The sequence below is a fragment of a genome, unplaced genomic scaffold (assembly GCF_019419815.1).
Source record: "Pyrus x bretschneideri cultivar Hongxiangsu unplaced genomic scaffold, Pyrus_bretschneideri_v1 Contig35, whole genome shotgun sequence".
Classification (NCBI taxonomy): Eukaryota; Viridiplantae; Streptophyta; class Magnoliopsida; order Rosales; family Rosaceae; genus Pyrus; species Pyrus x bretschneideri.
In genome coordinates this window covers 4914982-4934814 of record NW_025999668.1, presented here as the reverse complement: position 1 = coordinate 4934814, position 19833 = coordinate 4914982, and the positions used below count along the sequence as shown (strand labels likewise).

Below are 19833 nucleotides of genomic sequence, written 5' to 3'. Positions count from 1 at the left end.
TTTCAAGAACACGACTAAGGCGACCATGGTCAAGAAGTTGACTAGTTGATAGTTTTGATCAAACCTAAATGTGCTGCCATGATTTGACTCTCATATATTGTGTGTCTTCCCATTCAAAAATCATGTCGAATTGAATTAGTCAGCTATGCGTAGCTAAGTTAATTGGCATGACCAAGTCATGGGTTAATTAGAAATCTTGAACTTGGTCAACTACACATTCTCAACACCTATATATATGTGCACAAATGCCCACCAAAATTATCCAAAACATAAACGCTTTCAAACACATTGAGATCTGTCAATTTGTTATAGCAAACCCTTCAACACAACAGCTCAATCTCCTCTCTTTGTATCTAGGAATATCAAATTATCGGTTGTTGTATCCATGGAGAAGCCAGAAGGATATCCACAAGTAGACGATATTGCAACAAGTACCGAGCCATCAAGCTCAGGAACTTCATTCTTCGGCACCAAGAACGATATGTCACTGCTCGAGAGCGGCCTACTCCGGAGAAGCGTTAGTGACATAGGTGAAACTTACTACAGATTCCAGTCAAAAATTGGCAAGTCAGTTGATCCAAGGTTGCTAGCGCTGGTGGAATTCTTTAGAGAACTTTATTTTCGAAGATTTGAACTGTTCAAGAAAATATTTCCCGGGGTTCAGGATAAGTTAATTATTGAGGTGCCAAAGAAATTGGGTATGGTATTAGCCCAAAAGAAATTGGATCAAACCAAAGCAGTTCGGACAATGCAACGGAGTCTAAGTATTGGTTCACCGCGTGATTTCAAAGGAAGAGAATCCGAGATGAGGCTTGAGAGATTCAAGGTAAGGACCATCGATGTAGATGATGGCGTTGATCAAACTGCTAAACCCAGTGGCTCGAAATAGAATGTTGCCGAACCAGGAACAAAAAGACGTCCAAATGATCAATGTTCTGCAGGAAGATAGTGGTGGTCGTGGAGAATGTATTGACTTTCTGATGGGATATTATTCTTTGTATAGAAAAAACAATGAATAATGAGGTCCTGGAGAAAAAAGTCTGAAAGTTGAAACAAATTTAAGAGTATATAAAACTGCCCTAGTCGTGGATCGTGGTACTTGTGTCATACGAAACATCTTGAGTTAATTGCTCTAGTGTGAGTTGGAATTAAGCAAAAGTATTTTCAAAGAGGCGACTGTAAGTGATGGTTGTTGTTATGTTCTTGTGTCTCTAGGTAAGCCATGTCACGGCATGTTCGTCAACGAGGCGCTTGCTTCTAGACCCGATGTCGACAAATCTCACGCTTTGGCTACGAGTAAGAAAATTTGGGAGCAATGTGCTGCATCTATAGTTCCTCAAGGATGAAACACGAAGGCCAACTTGTGATTTTCTTATGTTTTAGTTAATGTAATCCCATTTTACTTATGTTACTTTTAATTCTACCCATCACTTATAATTCCCGTGAGCTAAGTGCCTGAAATTTGTATTTTATTTTAGCTTATTTCATCGCTGTTTCCCTTCTCCATTTAACTTCGAATAATTTCTTCTCGTATCACTGCCTTAATCTAAAAATGAGGTCAGATATTTTGAGATTCAGATGGCCAAATCACTTGGGAGTTATCAGATGGAAATTTTTATTATTTGAAATTCCAATTAAATCACGAGATATTATTATTCTAATATATAGAGGTTGACAGGATGTTGATCGAGGGTTGTGCTAGCCTATTGGTTTGTAATCATCTTCGATGCTATTCCCTTGATTATTTGAATCCGAGATAGTAATATAGTTAAAAGAAAAAGTCCATAACCATCAAGTTAGTCCACCTTATAAATAATTGTATTATGTTTTAGTTGAGTTTTCACAACACCAAAAGAAAAATGTGAGCCTAAAGATGGCTCTTCTATTATTTTAGTTAAGTAACGTTACATCGTGACTAGGTGTGCAAAATGGAATGATCATAAGACAGCCAAATCAATTAAGCCCCGTGATCAAGAGGATTAGCAGTCATTGGTTTTGATCAAACCCAAACGTGTGGCCATGATCTGGTCAATTGTGTCTCCCCCAATCCATAAAAATAATCTAGAGTCCAATTAGCTACGCATATAGCTTAGTCGGCATGAGGACGAAGTCATGGCTTACTTTAAAATCTTGAACTAGTCTCCTTTTTCTTAATCATTTCCAACAACTAGCTTCTCAAAACTGTTGGAAATTATATATTATAATATAAAATATTGTAAGATATAAATTTAATAATTGAATGAAAAATAGTGTTAATCATATTTCTTAGAAATGTTATGTTATTTAAGTACATTCCTTTATCAAATGATGTATACTTATAAATGAAAAGTCATCTCTTTAAGAAGAAGTACTTGGGTATATATAAATTCATGAAACCATGATCATTAATATAGAAAATTAGAGTTAATTTTTACTCTTAAGAAATAGGGTTCCCTCACTTTGTTTCTCTCATGCTTTATATGTCAAATTCCGAGTCGTGTCTTGAAAGTATGAAATATATAAAGTTCGCCAGAGTCCGAAAATTGAAGTGCTTTGACTTCGGATTATAGATTGTTGAATCCTAGGACATGGACGCCTACTGAACTACAAGCACAAGAGTATGGGCGGAATTCTATCTTTAGGACATTGCATTTATGCAATCCTCAATCTCTAAGTTATTTGTCAGTTTTTCTAACTTTATCTCTAGTTGTTTATATTAATCTTGTATACTATCGATGTTGTTATTTTCTTTATGATTATTATCATTGGAATTCTTGTGTTATTTTCATATTTTCTAATATTGCTCCAACAATCTAAATATAGAATTTTATATGCAATTGTTAGAAAATATGTTTCGAAAAATTATGGGTTGTAAGACATATACGTAGTATAAGTAAAACAATGAAGAGAAAAAGAAAAAAAAATCGTCTAAACAAGTTGGAGATCTTCAAATCATTGTACGTGATGATCATTATGAAAGTATGACCTTTTGTTGTATTCCATGGTAGCATAAATGAAAAATTGCCACCTTCTTAAGTACAAATGATTGACGGAAGATATCTAATTGTGAGACTTCATATATATTGATGAAGATAAAAGTAAAAGGAGAATGGGTATTTTTGGATTTTGATTCATGCCTTTTGGATTGAATGATTTGATTCGAACAAAGGAGGTGTCTCAACAGCCTTTTTGGCATCCTTGAAAATTTGACACTTCACTCCATAAGAGGTACGTGTAGAATTGTCCATGAAATGTTAATTGACTTAGCATGCATATACGCAGACCATGAGGATCATGCATTATAATCTAGGATTATAAATTTATAATTTATGCATTAATCTAGAACGAGTCTAATTCTAGGATACATGCATGTTTCTGTGAAATACATGTCGATCAGTTATACATATATGCAGTTCAATTTAAATAACTAATTATCGGTGTTTCCAATTCCTTCTTTTGAAAAAAGAGACATCGTTATTGTGGATAAGAAAATGTGGTTTTCTAAATTAATTCACTATATGTATTATCTATAAATGAGAAGTTCCTATAAATATGCAAGACATATTTGGGTTGATGAAGGAACTTAGAAACCGCTCAGGGTTCTTGATGTTGCAAGTTGCCTTCCAAGATCAAAACCTGGGAATTGTTTAGGTGTTTTGGACAAGAATTCCATGCCAAACAATTACCAATAGTAGTTGGTAAAATGAAGAGACATGAACAAATTAAAGCAATTGCAATATTGTTTGAAGCAGTGTTTTGATTTAGTGTTCTATTTGCACAAAATAGATATAATTAATGATGTCATCTAAATGATGTTATTACAAGAAGATGATAATATTGTCTATCAGAGATTTATGTTACGGGTAAAAAGAAATAGTTTCAGGCTGTTATTGGTACTAGCAAAGAAGACAATTAATTACTATTATGACAAGCATCATAAAGAATCTTGCATGCAATGACCATGTTAGCCATGGATGAAGCCAACTGCCAATTCGTTTGAAAAGAATAAGACACGAAGAGTGTGGGGGTCTTCTACAGGTCCTTGTACATTTGCAGAAGACGCAATGTTGCTTATTTGGTAAGCAAGGACAACCAATGAGTTTGTTATATCATGGTTGTTCATGGTAAGAACATGTTTGTGATAACAATACACAATACCATATTCAAATCATAGAGCTTGAACTCATTGTCGATGAGTTACTTTCGTCTTAATAAAATGACAACTGAATTAATAAATAGAGGAGGCTAAGGTCCAAAGAAGTGCTTTAACAACCTTAAAGCAATCACAATTATGAGAGAATTGTGGGGTTGCTTAAATATCATTAAGATATAATGGTATTTACTTAACAAGAAAGAATAGAAGTATTTGCTACCTAAACGTGATAATATGTAATTTTAAGGTATGGAAAGCTCCAGAGATCTTTCTTTAAATACCTTAAATGTGGGGAATGTGGGGGAATATGTCCAAGTGTTAGCAAATTACTTATTAGTAAGTCCGAACATATGTTTCGAGGACTTTAACATTGGAAAACAACCACTCTCATGTGAAATAAAATTTCATAAGATGATGGTGTGCACAATCCATCTTATGAAATTTTATTTCACATGAGAGTGGTTGTTTTCCAATGTTAAGTCCTCGAAACATATGTTTGGACTTACTAATAAGTAGTTTGCTAACACTTGGGCATATTAAAAGAGATAATATGAAAATAACACAAGATTGTCAGTTTTTCTAACATTATCTCTAGTTGTTTATATTAATCTTGTATACTATTGATGTTGTTATTTTCTTTATGATTATTCATTGGAATTCTTGTGTTATTTTGCATATTTTCTAATATTGCTCCAACAAAAACCTAACTATATATATATATATATATATTTTGCATATTTTCTAATATTGCTCCAACAAAAACCTAACTATATATATATATATATATATATATATATATATATATATCCAAAACTAGACATAAATCCTTCCCAAAGCACATTGAGATCAATTAGTTTGTTGTTCAAAAAGTGCAGAAAACCCTAATACGTAAAAGCATTCAATCCCATTCTCTTGTGTGTCTATATATATATATATATATATATATATATATATATATATATATACACAACGATCGGTTGTTATTGTTAAAGAAATCAACCCCATCTCATTGAAAGACCTACAAATCTAGAATAAAGAATTCTAGAACATTCACTAAAGTTGGTTAGCTAGATTATCCAAGTTAAAGTAGTCCTTTGTAGAAAGGACTAGAATGTTGTTTCTTAAGTTGGTGGAAGATTCTAGAACAATGGTGAGAATTCCACCAACATGCAAGATTAGTTTAGATAATTCTAGCTTAGGAAGTTAGTGGAATTATCTAAATATCTCTAGCATGATGTGTCCATACTTCTCGAAGGTTTCATCCATGCCTATAAAAGGAGAAGACATCCACCCCATTTGTATCAACAATAAACCAAGCAAGAAGAAGAAGTAGTAGGCAACCAAGTGAGAGCGAGAAGCAAGAATAGTCTTGTAGGAGTGTGAGTGATCTAGAGTGTGTCTCTAGAAAGAGTGAGTGTCATAGCTTCAAAAAGTGTCATTGAGAGTCTGTGTGTTGTAATATTTTCTGTGTGTTATACAAGTAATTTGTTTACTTGTGTTGTCTCTCCAACACTTGTATTAGAGTTGTGTACTTTAGTTTTTTCCCCCAATAGTTATATCCATGGAGAGGCCAGAAGGATATCCACAAGTAGATGATATTGCTACAGTACCGAGCCATCGAGCGCGCAAGCACTTCATTTCTAGGCACGAAGAACGATATGTCGCTATTCGAAAGCGGCCTACTTCGGAGAAATGTTAGTGATATAGGCGACAATTACTACAAATTCCAATCCAAAGTTGGAAAGTCTGTTGATCCGAGGCTGCTAGTGTTGGTAGAGTTCTTTAGAGAACTTTATTTCTGAAGGCTGGAACTGTTCCAGAAAGTATTTTCGGGAGGTCACGATAAGTTTCTTGAGGTGGTTCTGAAAAAATTACATGTGGTATTAGCTCAAGTGAAACCTGATTAAACCAAACTAGTTCGAACTATGCAACAGAGTCTGAGCGTTGGTTCATCGCAGGATTTCAAAGGAGGCGAATCGAAACTTAGGCTCGAGCGATTCAAGCTGAAGACTATTGATATAAATGATGGTGTTGAACAAGGTGGCCCAGGTTGTAAAACTGCCAAATGATCTGGTGATTCCAGATACTGTATTGGGGAAACAAGTAGGAATTAGGAAGGCACCAAAAAAGAAATTGTCAACGGTTTTGTATTTTTGGTGAATATTTTTGACATTTTGATAGGATATTCTTTAATTTGTACAGATAAGGATAATCAATAATGAGCAAATGGATTGTAGCTCAGTTCATTCACATATGCATTCGAGGTCTTGCGTTCGGATTCCCCTACTAAGACCATCTCCAATCCTGACCTAAAACCTAAAAATATTTAGCCCAGAAAATTTAAGTTTTAGCCTAGAAACAGCTTTTTTGCTTTTAGCCTAGAAATTCTGCTCTAACCCTTCTAGCCTAAAATTTTAGCCTGATATTATTAAATAATGAATTTAGGCTAATTTTTAAATTAACTTAAAAAAAATTATATAGACTATCCTAAATTAATTTTATGAACATTTTAATCTAAAAATATTTAAATTCCGATAAATTTTGAAAAATCACTAAATCAATACATGAAAACCATGATAAACCACATAAACTTAATACAAACGACATTTAATAAACCACATAAACTTAAATCAAATGACAATTAATAAACTACATAAACTTAATACAATCGAAAACTCATAAACTACATAAACTTAATAATGATATCCACCATCTGGACTTGGTGATGGACTTGAGTGATAGTCTTGAGATGAATCATTATCTTGAAATATACTCCTTGTGACATTTTTTCGTAAAATGTCTTTTTACTTACCACATAAATATTTCTTCCTCTCTAGTATATTTGTCGAGGTCCTCCATCATCAAATTAATTTCAAACCTTTCTTACTCCCTATCCCCTTCTTCCTTCATGGTCAAACGCATTTGGACCGATTCTTCTTGCCGAGAGATATGGTTTTCGTTCATTCTTGCCAATCCGCTAGCAAGTTGTGCACTTATCAGATCTTGGGACTTCCTTTTTCTCTTTACTTCCTTTTGCTTATCTCTACCCAGGGGCCTTGCAAAAGAAGAAGTTGGGGTCATTTGTTTGACACCTTCATTGTTGGCAAAATTTACACCTTCATTGACATCATTGAGGGGTGGGGCTTCACTATGAAATAATCTTCCCCATTGTTGGTCCGCATCAGTTCCCCACCTCAAACAATCCTTAAGGATGTTCCAAGCATGACACAACTTAAAACCTTGATTTTTTGGTGTAGTTCTTGTCTTGTAAATTGTCATTGCTTTGTCACCCTATGCAACAAATACATAAAAGCAATTGGTTGCAAAATACTATTATTTACATGACAAATAAAATATCAACAAAGAAACTCATAATTTCTGGGGCGCCCCTTCCAGTAAGCATGTCAACTGTGGCTCTCTCCAAGCTTCCCTTCTACAAAGTGCATACTTTGTTGATAATCTTTCACTAATCATAAACACCACCAACTTCCCTTCAACCAACGTTGGAATTTTCATGGAACTTATCAACGATTTTACCCCACAAAACCTTTCTATTTTGATTCATGTCGACGGCACCATCTTCGCTAACAGAAATCCATGCCAAACATAAAGCAATATCTTCGTCAAAGGTCTAATTACAACCTTTATCAGGCTCTTTTGCCATCTTGAAAATTTTGGAAATGAGAAGAAATGGTTGAAAGAAAAATTGGAAGAATTGTAGGAGAAAAATGAGTTTTGTGTGGATGTTTGAACAAATACATAGGTATTTATAGAATTTTTGGTTGAATTTTGAGTTAAATAATTTTTTTAAATTATTTTAGCCGTGATTTAGATTTGGACCTAAACTATCATTTCAGTGAAAATTAGGTTCCTGAATTATTATTTTTTGGATAAAATAAGTCCCTAAATTCATTAAATATTGCTAATTTCATCCCTACTTATATTCAAAGTTATTTCATCCAATTTTTCATTAACTTAAGTCACTTGACACACTTTAGAGTGTAATACCGTTATTTCCTCGCCTATAAGCCCTTAACATTTCATATAAATTGTGAATCTAACATCTAATTTACCCTCCAAAGTTAACTTACACTATTTCTTACATAAAACTACCAATTTACCCTCCAAAGTTGACTCCATACACGATTTCTTTATGAAAAACTACTAATCTACCCTCCAATGTGTATCATATGCAAGTAATGTGATTTAAATTAATGAAAAATTGAATATATTAGCTTTGAATATAATATTAGAGAAGTAATTGACATATTTTTATAACTCAAGGACTGATTTTTCTGAAGAAAAAAAAAATTGTTTAGGAATCTAATTTTCACTAAGTTGATAATTTAGGAACTAAATTAAAATGTTTACATCTTGAGCCAAAATGTTAAAAAGGAACTCCGGACCAATACAATCCCATCTAAAAGAACCTCCAATTTTTTGAATAAATGCTGCAACATAATGTGTCTCTCGGTTGCCTTCTTAACGAACAAACTTGAACGAAACAGTCCTCCCCACATCATTTGTAACAGCCCAAATGTCATGCACTATGCTTTCCACCTCCGCATAAACACCGATCTCCTTCCTTATCATCATTCTAATAACTTCACAGGCATCAGACTCAATGATAATGTTTGACAAACCATGTCTGCTGCACTCCTCCAATGCCTCTCGAATGGTAGAGACCTCTTCCAGCTATATATGAATAATATTTTTATTGATATCAACTATTTGTTTTAATTCAGTTCGATGAATAAATGATCTCATATTTTATTAATATGCTGGATAACACCACATTCACAATAATGTCACGTTCACATTGTAAGAATAATAAACTGATTCGGATTTTTTAGTGGCACCAATATTTGTCACTTACAAAACATTTGATTGCTTTAACCTGCCTATTTGTAAGTTTTTGATTGAATCTAAGGAGAAAAGCTTGTGAAGGGCCACTGTGATCTCATCTCTCACAAAAATATAAAACCCCTTGAGTTTTGGTCATGCCTGACCTCATGTTGGTCTCTTTACTGAAGCGCCCCCCGCATCTAAAATGCACAAGCCAAGATAAAAAGGAAAAAACACCTAGAAAATCTATAGTGAATGGTAAATATATATTGACAATTAATCTTTCTGTACACTTCTATACAGTAAAATGCCTTTCAAAGTTGACAATGGAAGACTCATGCCTCCCTTCGCCAGGGAACTTTAACGAAATTTTTTTGGTACTGTTCATTTTAACGAAAAATCATATTTTTACACTAAAAAGTCAATCATAATACTATTCACTTTACCTTTTATTTTATCATTATCGTTAAAACTCAATGTTTTCAAACTCTTTTCATTAGTTTTTCTTGTGTTTAATAACAGGGCAAAAGTGATTCCGAATACAACATACCTATCACTTGGTATTGATTTGTAGTACTTTCAAATACATACAGATATGAATAGCTTGGATACGAACTTGGTTGATTTCAGCATCATCATACTCGTCATAAAACTTTTTATGTTCATTTGACTTTTTGACCTTTAACCTTTTCTATTAGAAATGGTCTCAGTTGCCAATAATCTTAAACTTAAAGGTGTACGAAATAGTTAGTCATGTAAAGTGCTAGTAATTATAAAATAGTAATAGATTATTTTTTGGCTTAGAATAAAATATAATAGATTGTACACCAATAAACTTGAAGCATAAGCTGAATTTAGTTGATTAATTGACTACGTTAATAAAGATTAATTAAGTTAGTTAATTCGTTAATTAATTTTGGTAGATGTGATGTGAACCCGTTTCTAGGCTGCCTAATTGTGAGACTATTGTTGTTTCAAAGAAATCAAATTTTGACGTGGTGTAAGTGTGACTTTCATGTCAATTAAAAAACAAGTAGCATAATGGTCACTCCTCACTTTTACAAGGGATCAGAAAGTTAAACAACTCAAAAACATAAATTATTATGATTTCATATTATAAGAATGTAGTGTGAGAAAATTAAAATCATGCAGCTCTATTTGAAAACCAGTGTAAATATGGTTATTCTAAATAAATAAAGAGATGTGGTAAACTAACTTTTTATATCAAATTTATAAATCATGTGATGCGTTGCTAATAGAATATAAACACGTTTATCAACATTTGCAAAATATAATTTAAAGAGAAACCATCTCCAAAGAAAATGTTAAATTATAAGAATCAAATTACAATTGATGACTGATTTGGCAATTTGAAGTCCTATTTCAAATTTTGTGTTTCTCCAACCAAATTGTCAAATGTTATTTTCTTATTTAAACAAAGTTTTAAATGGTTGTAATTATTAAAAAAATATTGAAACAAAATTTGTATTAGTTGAAATGTTAGTGGAATAAGAGACCTACCATTAAAATGAATTAAAAAAAATTGGCATTGATGTCAAATTTGCTCCTAATTACAGAGTTTACAAATTCAATTAGCAAATAATATTTTGGTTGAATTTTTTACGTGCACAGTGTCATTCCATCTAAAAGTTGACATTTTCTTTAAAGATGACATGAGGCGCCGGAGAGTCCCATTAAACCATCTCCAAGGAGATTTCAAATTTTAAACATAAAATTTAAATTTGAAGGCTTATGTGTCACATTAATGTTTTTTTTTTTTTTAAATTTGGTTTTCCAACAGATATGTTGGATTTAAACTATTATTTATTACTTTTTTTACTTTCTTTTTCTTGGGTCAAACGACAGATTTTATTAGATTAAATGTTAGATTAGCCACTGACGGGATTTTAACCTACGTCGTCATGCAATAGCTTAACACATTTTCACCACTGTGGTAAAGGGTCACTTGCACATTATTTACTTTTATCAGTTATTGTTAGTATTTTTAAAAAATATAAGAATAAAAAAATTAAAAATTATGAAAAGCATTTATTAATTACTAAAAATAGATTAGAAAGTGTTGTCAAATTTCACAACTTCCTCTATTACCATTCCATCTCATGCCACATAGAAATTAACATATTGGTTCAAAAGCATTAGTGATGTCTTTTATTTTACTGATGTGGATTTTTTGACATAAAATATACTTATCTCTATATTTGTAATTAAAAAAAATGTTTAATTAGATTTTAATTGCTGTACGGTCAACACTGTTTAGTGACTGAAGTCAGTATCCAATCTTAACCCAACACCCAAAACCTGGATTTTCCTTTGGATCTGAGCAAATCCCTCCTTCCTCGAGTACATCATATCCCTCTTATTTTGTGTGATTCCAGTTAAATGGGCTTCCTCAGTCCCTGGCTCTGCTCAATCCCTCCATGGCTTTCTCCTTATCCAGTCCTGCCCTCTTCCCTCCTACACTGAAGCAGTCCCCTTCTCCCCCCTCTCTTCACTGCCACACACAAACTAACCTTTGAGCTGTCCTGTCCATGACAATTGGCTCAATCCCAGAAGCAACAGCAGCACTAGAACCTGCAACACCAGCAATACAAAACCCATATCTCAGAATTTCCACTACCTCAGTGGAAAATCTTACCCAATTCAGTGCAGTGTGTGTGAGAGTGACTGACGAGTCTTGATTTTTTCTGAATAAATTTTGAGCTTGTTGTGAATTTGGGTAAATTGGAAATCCCAAATACAGAGTGATGATATCTTCAGGGATAAACCTGGTGATGACGGTGATTGGGTTCGCGGTGAGCACCATGTTCATCGTGTTCGTGTGCACCAGGCTTGTCTGTGCGAGGATTCACCTCAATGTTTCTAGACGCTCCTTCCCGATAGCTTCCAGATCCGATCTCAGTATTGTATGTTTCATCCTTTTCAGTTCTTTACTTTTGATTTGTTTTCTGGAATGGATGAATGGATTGTTCGTTTATCAGTAATTGGCTTTGATTTTAATCTTATTAGAATAAAATAGAATCTGGGAATTTTCCATTTTTCATTGGAAAAATGAAAAATTTCTTGGCACGACTGTCAATGGTTTCACTGTACTTAGATCTTACTCTTTCAGTAATTATGTTCGTATTTAGTTATTGTGCGTTTTGTCACAATATGTAGTCCTTATCATTTTCTACATTGAACAAGGTTCTTGGATTTTAGTTTAGAGAGATTTGGAGCAATGGCCCCCAAACTTTAGTCTAGTTCAAGCTTTGGTTCCTGAACTAAAAGTCCGTGACTGTTGGTAATTTGGTAAAGAACTTGTCATAGTGTGCAGCAATGATCCTTTTGGATAACTCCATTAGAACTCCTTATTTTGCCCTTTAATCTCTTGAGGTGTTACTCAAAAGGACTATTGCTCCATGTTATGAAAAGTTAAGGGACCAAATTTATGCATAATATTTATCTTCAACTTTCTTTTGTGACTTCCTGAGTTTAGTTTGTCATTTTGAATTGATAGTTAGTGTACCATTTAGACTATTTAATATATCTTTTGGTCTTTGTATATCTCTTTACTTATTCTGGTGAATCACTATATACAAACAGGTTGTTGATTTATTAGACCTATATATTTATTCCAATTTTCTTTCTTTTTATAATATGAGCTTATGTGGAATACGTATCTTTGACCATGAGTTTAAGTGGTTTTCACTTAATTTGTATACAGCTGGAGCGGGGATTGCATGGCGTTGAACCTGTAGTAGTAGCCAAGTTTCCAACAAAGAAGTACAGTGATGCATTTTTTTCAGCAGCAGAAGATGCTCAGTATGTTATTTCTTTAATTCTTCCATACCTCACTTTAATTGCTGTTTGCAGTTTTTATCATTTGAATGATTGTAATATGCAATGCTTGCGAGATATATGATGATTTTTCACTATTTTGGACTTGAGTGCATTATTTCAATTATCCATAATATTTGGTATAGGTAGCTATTCCAATTCAGATTCTCAACCATATGTCTTATAATTTGTTTAGCATTGGAATTTGAAAATACCTGGGAAAGGGGTAGAGGGAAGGATTTCCAGTGTTCGTTCTAAAGTTTCTCGTTGGGAGATAATGTAGAATTGACCAATTCCAACTTGTAAAACTTTTGGACCTTTGGGAGTTGCAAATATCAAGTACTTTGGCTAATACTGATAATGTTTAGTTTGAGATGCTAATCTCTTCTTTCCATACCTAAATGATGATAATGTTTCTTAGAAGCACGCCTCTTTTATTCTCTTTTTTCCGGTTACATAATACAGCATTTTAGTGTTCAATAGACTTCCATGATGCCACATACCCTGTTTTTCTCATGGAGAATTTTAGATTTGTTCTGGACTGTGGGATGTGATACATTGGTTTAACATCTAATGAGAATTTCTGTCTGTGATGTTTAATTTTCTCGTAAAAGACTTTTTGTAATTTGAGAGAGGTTAATGTGTCCTTGAGCTTGGAAGGTCAGTGACTGTATATAAGAATGAAGTTTAAGCTAGGTACTTGTCCACTTCAATCTTGTATAGCCTCTGATTCATCCTCAGCTGTATTCAGTGTGTAATCATAGATCATTTTCTTATGTTTCTAAAAGCCAGTGGCTACTTATTTAGTGTTCCCAAAAGTATTTTAAGAAGTAATTGATCAATGTAAGTATTTCTATCTTCACGTGCACTTAGAGCTATTACCACCCTTGTGATTTCTGATATGAAATGTTACTTTTCATATATTTCTTAAAAAGTGCAGTATTTTCGTTATGATGCAATGTAGGCATATTTAGAGGGCTATATAACATTTCCCAGTTCTTTTGGAGCTCTCTTATTTTGTAAGTTTTAAAAAATCTGGAAAATGCAGTGTTCTTCTGCAGTAAAAGTTATCCTTGTTAATGCCTGACAATGTAAATCGACCACATAATAGTTCTTTGAGTCTGAGCCAGTATCCTGCTATCCTGAATCATTTCTCTTCCCATTTTTTGTACTTTGTTGGTTATTGCATATCCCGAAATGTTTTAAGGTTTTTGGTTCCTTAATCCTTTCATTTCAATGTTCCGGCAATATGTGAAGGTTCTCTTTATGACCTAGTCAAGCCTGCTGTTTCTCTCTTTACTGAGGTCAAGTTTGCAATTTGAGTGACATTCCAATGAAGAACATACAGTAAACGTTTAGTCTGGTATCTGAATACTCAATAACGTGTTTCAGAATTTTTCTCTTATTCTCTGTTGCTTTAGTGGTTAAAAGAAAAGAGAAAAAGCAATGAGAATCAAATGAATATTTTTGTTATGTTCACCTATACTCTTGGCACTTTACAACAATTTCAATTTCAATCAATATGGTCAAACATGTTATCTCTTAATCGTTGCATTTTTCTAATGAAATTTCATTTTTCTTTTATTTTGCAGATGCACTGTTTGCCTCGCAGAATACCATGGTGATGATGTATTGCGGATCCTCCCCTATTGTGAGCACTCCTTCCATGTGACCTGTATAGACATATGGCTTCAGCAGCATTCCACATGTCCTGTTTGTAGAATATCATTGCGTGAGTTTCCTGAGAGAAAACGCCGCATGCAACCCTTGTTCAGTTCGGCTATTCGGTCTCATTACGGTACAGAGTCCTTCAATACCCATTCTTATCGCTATCTCTTGAATAGTCGCGCATCAAGAACTCATGAAAACCATGGTATGGACCCCATTCAAGAAGATCATGCAGCATCAGAGGGTGATGCAACGGATGCCAGGGAGAATAGCTCCCCCTTAACTGAGAGTAATCAGATTTCTAAGGACTTGGCAAATAAGCATGTAGAAAGCCCATCAAATCCGTAGGCACATTGGTACCTTTGAATTCAGGATACATCCGCTAATACATCTGATCGGGCAGCGATTGAGAATGGGTATGTCGTAAAAGTTTGGAAGTAAAAATAGCATTGTTACCTTCTCTTAGGAAGTCGGTTGTTGGCTCTGCTGCTTGCTGTATATATAATCGAAAAGTGATTTTACTTTTCGTTTTGATTCACTTGCTTTTGTTTCGTTGTTCGGGTGGCTGGTCTTGGGCAGTTTTGTTAGATCAGTTCTATAAGTAGTAGCAGGTAAAGGTTGCTTGCTGGAGGTTATGTATTTCACATGTATGCCCTTACTGTCAACTCATTGCCATGGAAATGGAGAGAAGGAATCTGTTTGAGCACTCTCCCCTTTTATCTGGGGAATTGATGAAGCTTGGGAAGGGGCTAAGCTATGGGTAAAATGGGATTAAGCTAATGATTTAGACCCAAAACTTGATCTCGAATTCAACTTTACTCCCTTTTTAATACAAGCGATATTAGGGGAGAGGGTTGGAACATAGAACCTTAGGCGCATGGATAAACACTTCTAATCACTCTTTGTGTCAACTTTAGGCTTTATGTGATTGGAAAGTGCTCCAAAAAACCATTGCGCACTGCGCTTAGCGTCTATGTTCCTAATTTTATTTTCTCGCCATTGGATTGAGTACACCCAAGAAGAATCAAGCGACAAATGAGAGAATGTAGAAGAAGAAGACGGGATTGTGAAATTTACTACTCTATTGATTTTGTTCAACCCGAATCCAATATGACTTTTCTACAGTCGTGTGACACATCGGAGGAGTAAAATTTGCAAGTAGAGAGTGTTTGTTAGTAGTTGGCAAAAAGCATTGGCACAGAGAGTTATCTAGTGCTGTAAATGTTTGTGCGTGTAATGTATGACATTGAATTTTGGAAAAAGAAAAATTATGTTTTGTGTCAGCCGGCAATGTTGGTTGAGTTTCGTAACTAGTAAGTACACCAGTCAACAGACACTGACAGCCATGCTCTTTTAGTTGTTTCTACATCACACAATATGACCAGTGGTGGGCTGATGGTGGCAGTGGTGTTGGAAACGGTGGTCGGAGTAATCTGGTGAAAGCAATGAAAATGGTCATTGTTAGGTGGTGGTGGTCAAAGAAAGTTATCACTTCTGAACCACTCTGCATACAATGGCAGGGTGTAGTGGTGATGGTCGTGTGTGATCATAGTGGTGGACCGGTGGTGTAGAGGCAATAGCGTTGGTGGAGGATAGATGGGGTGGTAATAATTAAGTGTTGATTAACGTGTTTATTTCTTTTTAATGATATATCATTTAGTTTAAAAAATTTGATATCTCAATTATTACCCTTCATAGTCTTGAAAAACTCAAAAGAGACCCCGAATATTTAAACTGCCACGAGACAACAATTTAATGGCCTATATAAAGTCAAGCCTCTTCTATATGTAGCGTTTACGCTCATTGTTCCTTTTTCTCTTCTAAAGATGAGTTCAATATGATTTTATTGAATGGCAGACAACAGTTCCCTATTATTTATATATATATATATATATATATATATATATATAAGTAATGTTAGGGAGATTAAGTTTAGAGATAAAATTTGTAAACTAAATGATATGTCATCAATAGGAATGAGTACGTTTATCAACGTTTAAGTAATAAATTGATCGTTAATTTCTGTATTTTTTTAGTTTTCTAAATTTTGTCTATAAATTTAGTCTATTTAACATTACCGTTTATATAATTGTGAGATCAGTGTACAAATAAATAAGAAGCAAGCAACAATTTCATTACATTTAAGACTGCTGAAAGTGTTACTTGTATAGATGGTCATGGTAGTGTACTTTAGAGTATGATGGTGCAAAGTGGATACCTACAATGCGAGCAATCTTGCCATACAAAAGCCGTATATATTACGTGTTATAATATAAATAGAACTTACATATTGCGTGTTGTAATATAAATAGAACGAAAATGTATTTTTGAATGTTGGATACATTAAATATCTCTTAGGATACGATGTGCAAATAATGACTCGGGGCAGCTTTCCCAAGATGCAATATCCACACATGATTATTCACATGAAAAGGGCACCAAATTATTCGGCTTATTAATGCCACGATGCAGACATATTGACAGATGGTGGTCCGTATGGACAAGGATTGTCTCCCCTCTTAGTTTCGATGTCCTCTTGTATTCTCTGTTTGTATGATCATGGTTAAACTACGTTAACATTTTATATTATTATTTATTTTTATCTTATTATCTCTATCAGAAAAATAATATAAAATGTTGACGTGACTTAACTGTAACCACACAAAACACGAAGGCACGGGAAGGCACCGAAACTAGGAGGATAGACAATCCTTGTCTGGTCCGTATTCCACCTCCACTTGTACGACTACTGTAATCACCCTTCCCTCGTTAAATCCCCGATCCATGGGAAGAAAGAATACCAGCCACATCGTTCGTTGTATAATTTTCTCTTCATTCTCGCTTTTAAAGAAATATGTCTGAATTCTTAACCGGGTTAAGTTTTTCTCTCAAAAACACTTGTTTAAGTTTTCTGTGTGAAGTAATTGTTTACTTACGTCCCTACAATATACGGTTTTGATTATCTTATCACATTGCTAGATAAAGATTCGGAATTTTTAATATACTTGAAACAATGTTACATGGTGTTATTATTTTACTCAAAAGTGAGAAGCTCACTCATATTATATAATACGTGAAATGATATACCTTGTAACAAGTATTCTATGAGCACATAAAGTTTTAGTTCACAATGAAAATTTTTTTGTATCAAATGTTTTTGTTTGATGTATTTTTATCGTAAGGGTCATCATGAAACGATGCTACGCTTGACCATAGCCAATCTTGCCATGATCTCGAGCCAAGTCACATAATTCGATGGTTGATTGCACAACAATTGCATTATTGCTAATATCTTTTGAAGTAAATATGTAAACAATTTCAAATGATTAAACTCATTGACACCTTGCACTCGAGATCTTGTGCTCAGCGATTCTCTCTTTTCATACCACTTGTTCAAAAACAAAAACATTAAAACAAGCCTGAGGAATTGATAAAGCTAAGTTTAGGCAAGATACAGACACACACACACACACACATATATAAAGTATCACATCAGGTGTGACTTTGTGGTCAAGAACAACATTCATGGTGGTCACATAGGATTCATCGACAGATTTTGTGGAATGGAAGAAGACACACACTCACACGATATAATTATTTCTTCCAAAATTTAAAGTACATAGCAACTGATTGCTTTAATGTACATAAATACAGATGGACTCAAGTTTTGACTTTAATTACACAAGCATGCAGTTTGTTAAATTTGACCACTTTTAACTATTACTAATCCTCTCAAATTCTACCCCACACTCAGTTGCACCATATTTAATTTTTTTATACGACTTTTTCCGCAATACTTGACACACAAGGAACTTAAGATTACAAGAAATTTAAACGTCTTAGTTAAGCTAGAGTGCAAGACAATTTACAATTTGCTTTCTTAATTAAGCTAAGCTAATTTATCTCGTACGAAAAGCTTCGAAACCAGTGTAGAGAATCGAAAAGTAGAAGTGAAAATGTATCATGTATTGTAGATATTGGTACTAAGCACGATCAATGCTTAACAAACTTTTACATGTTATACTTGTGTAAAGCAAGATTTTATATGAACTTAATAGAAGTAGTTGGCCAAAAAAAAAAAAAAGCGATGGATACCCAATATTTGTCTAATACTTTTTTAGTAGTGCTACGCTCAAAGTTCTAAAAGACGCCGGGTGCTAGTTGAGCTACTAGCTGGAGCCTAACGCGTAGACGGGGCCTAGGAGGATTTAAGTAAGTTTATTATCCATTGTATAAATAAGTGTTTGTTTATACTTAAAAGCACATAACTACATTGAGATACATAAATGGGAAAATAGAATGACATATAGATTATAAAGTATTAGAACATAACGCAAAATGAAAGTTATCTATTTCCTGTTTGAGTGAGATTCGTGATCTAAACGGGTGCCTAAGCAGGCGCCTAGACGGTCTACGGACGCCTAAACAGTTTTAGGTGCATTTTCTTAATTTTCAAATGCCTAGAGATTAATTGGGGCGGTGGCCAGCTGCTTAAGAACATCTCCAAAGAAGATGTTAAAATGTCCACATAAGCTATAACACTAAAAAAAGACAGCCACTAATTGTTTCCAATCGAAATGCCAAATCCTATGTGACATGACATGGAATGGCAGCAAAGGGGGTTGCTGTCAAATTTGACAGCAGCTTCAAATATATTTTTTAATTAGTTTAATCATTTATTATAATAAATGTTGATCATTGAACATGCAGTCTGTTCATATCCTGCCGAAGGCCTCCTGGGATTAGCTCCCGAAGCTCTGGAGAGGCAAAACAGAGGATATGAGATTTGGAAAAAAAAAAATGAAATGAAAAAAGAAATTAATTGGTAAAGAAAATTGTGAATGCTTATGGAATATGTGTGTGCGGAATGGATGAGAAACTCTGTGAGATTCTGGAGACAATTCATCTCTGATCACATGAATAAAAAAGATAGGTCTTCTTTTGATTTGAGAGAGAGAGCTCAATGTTCAAACTGATGAGATTTTGTTGCCTGGAGCAAGAAAAAAGTTATTCGTGGTGTTGGAAGCAAGAAAAAAGTTATTCAACAAAGATGAGGATCATGTCCTTATTAGTGTTCAACCAGAAAAAAGTTATTTGTTGGGTTTCAATTATCATGAATGATTTATATGTGTAAAATTTAAAATATAAAACAAAAATTAAGAAAACAAAATAATGTAATAAAATAATAGTTTAATTTAACATATCAGGTGGAGAGCGAAATGTTAAAATATGTCAAAGTGTCATGTATGCTATCAAATTTAAATTTTATGTTCAAAATTTGACATCTTCTTTAGAGATGGTCTAACCTTGCCTAGACGATAATTTTTAAAACAGTGGCTACACTTACCACA

The 19833-nt window shown here is 33.9% G+C and overlaps 2 protein-coding genes across 2 annotated transcripts; both read left to right on the top strand.

Moving 5' to 3' along the window:
• The first annotated feature begins 385 nt into the window (after positions 1-385).
• Positions 386-889, top strand: LOC125480705. Its single transcript, XM_048591732.1, has one exon. The coding sequence runs from the start codon at positions 386-388 to the stop codon at positions 887-889; it is 504 nt and encodes a 167-aa protein (XP_048447689.1).
• Positions 890-11676: 10787 nt separating this feature from the next.
• LOC125480738 (putative RING-H2 finger protein ATL61) lies at positions 11677-15188 on the top strand. Its single transcript, XM_048591839.1, has 3 exons — positions 11677-11901; positions 12702-12799; positions 14407-15188. The coding sequence occupies exons 1-3, from the start codon at positions 11743-11745 to the stop codon at positions 14828-14830; spliced, it is 681 nt and encodes a 226-aa protein (XP_048447796.1). The 5' UTR covers positions 11677-11742; the 3' UTR covers positions 14831-15188.
• The last annotated feature ends 4645 nt before the right edge of the window (positions 15189-19833 follow it).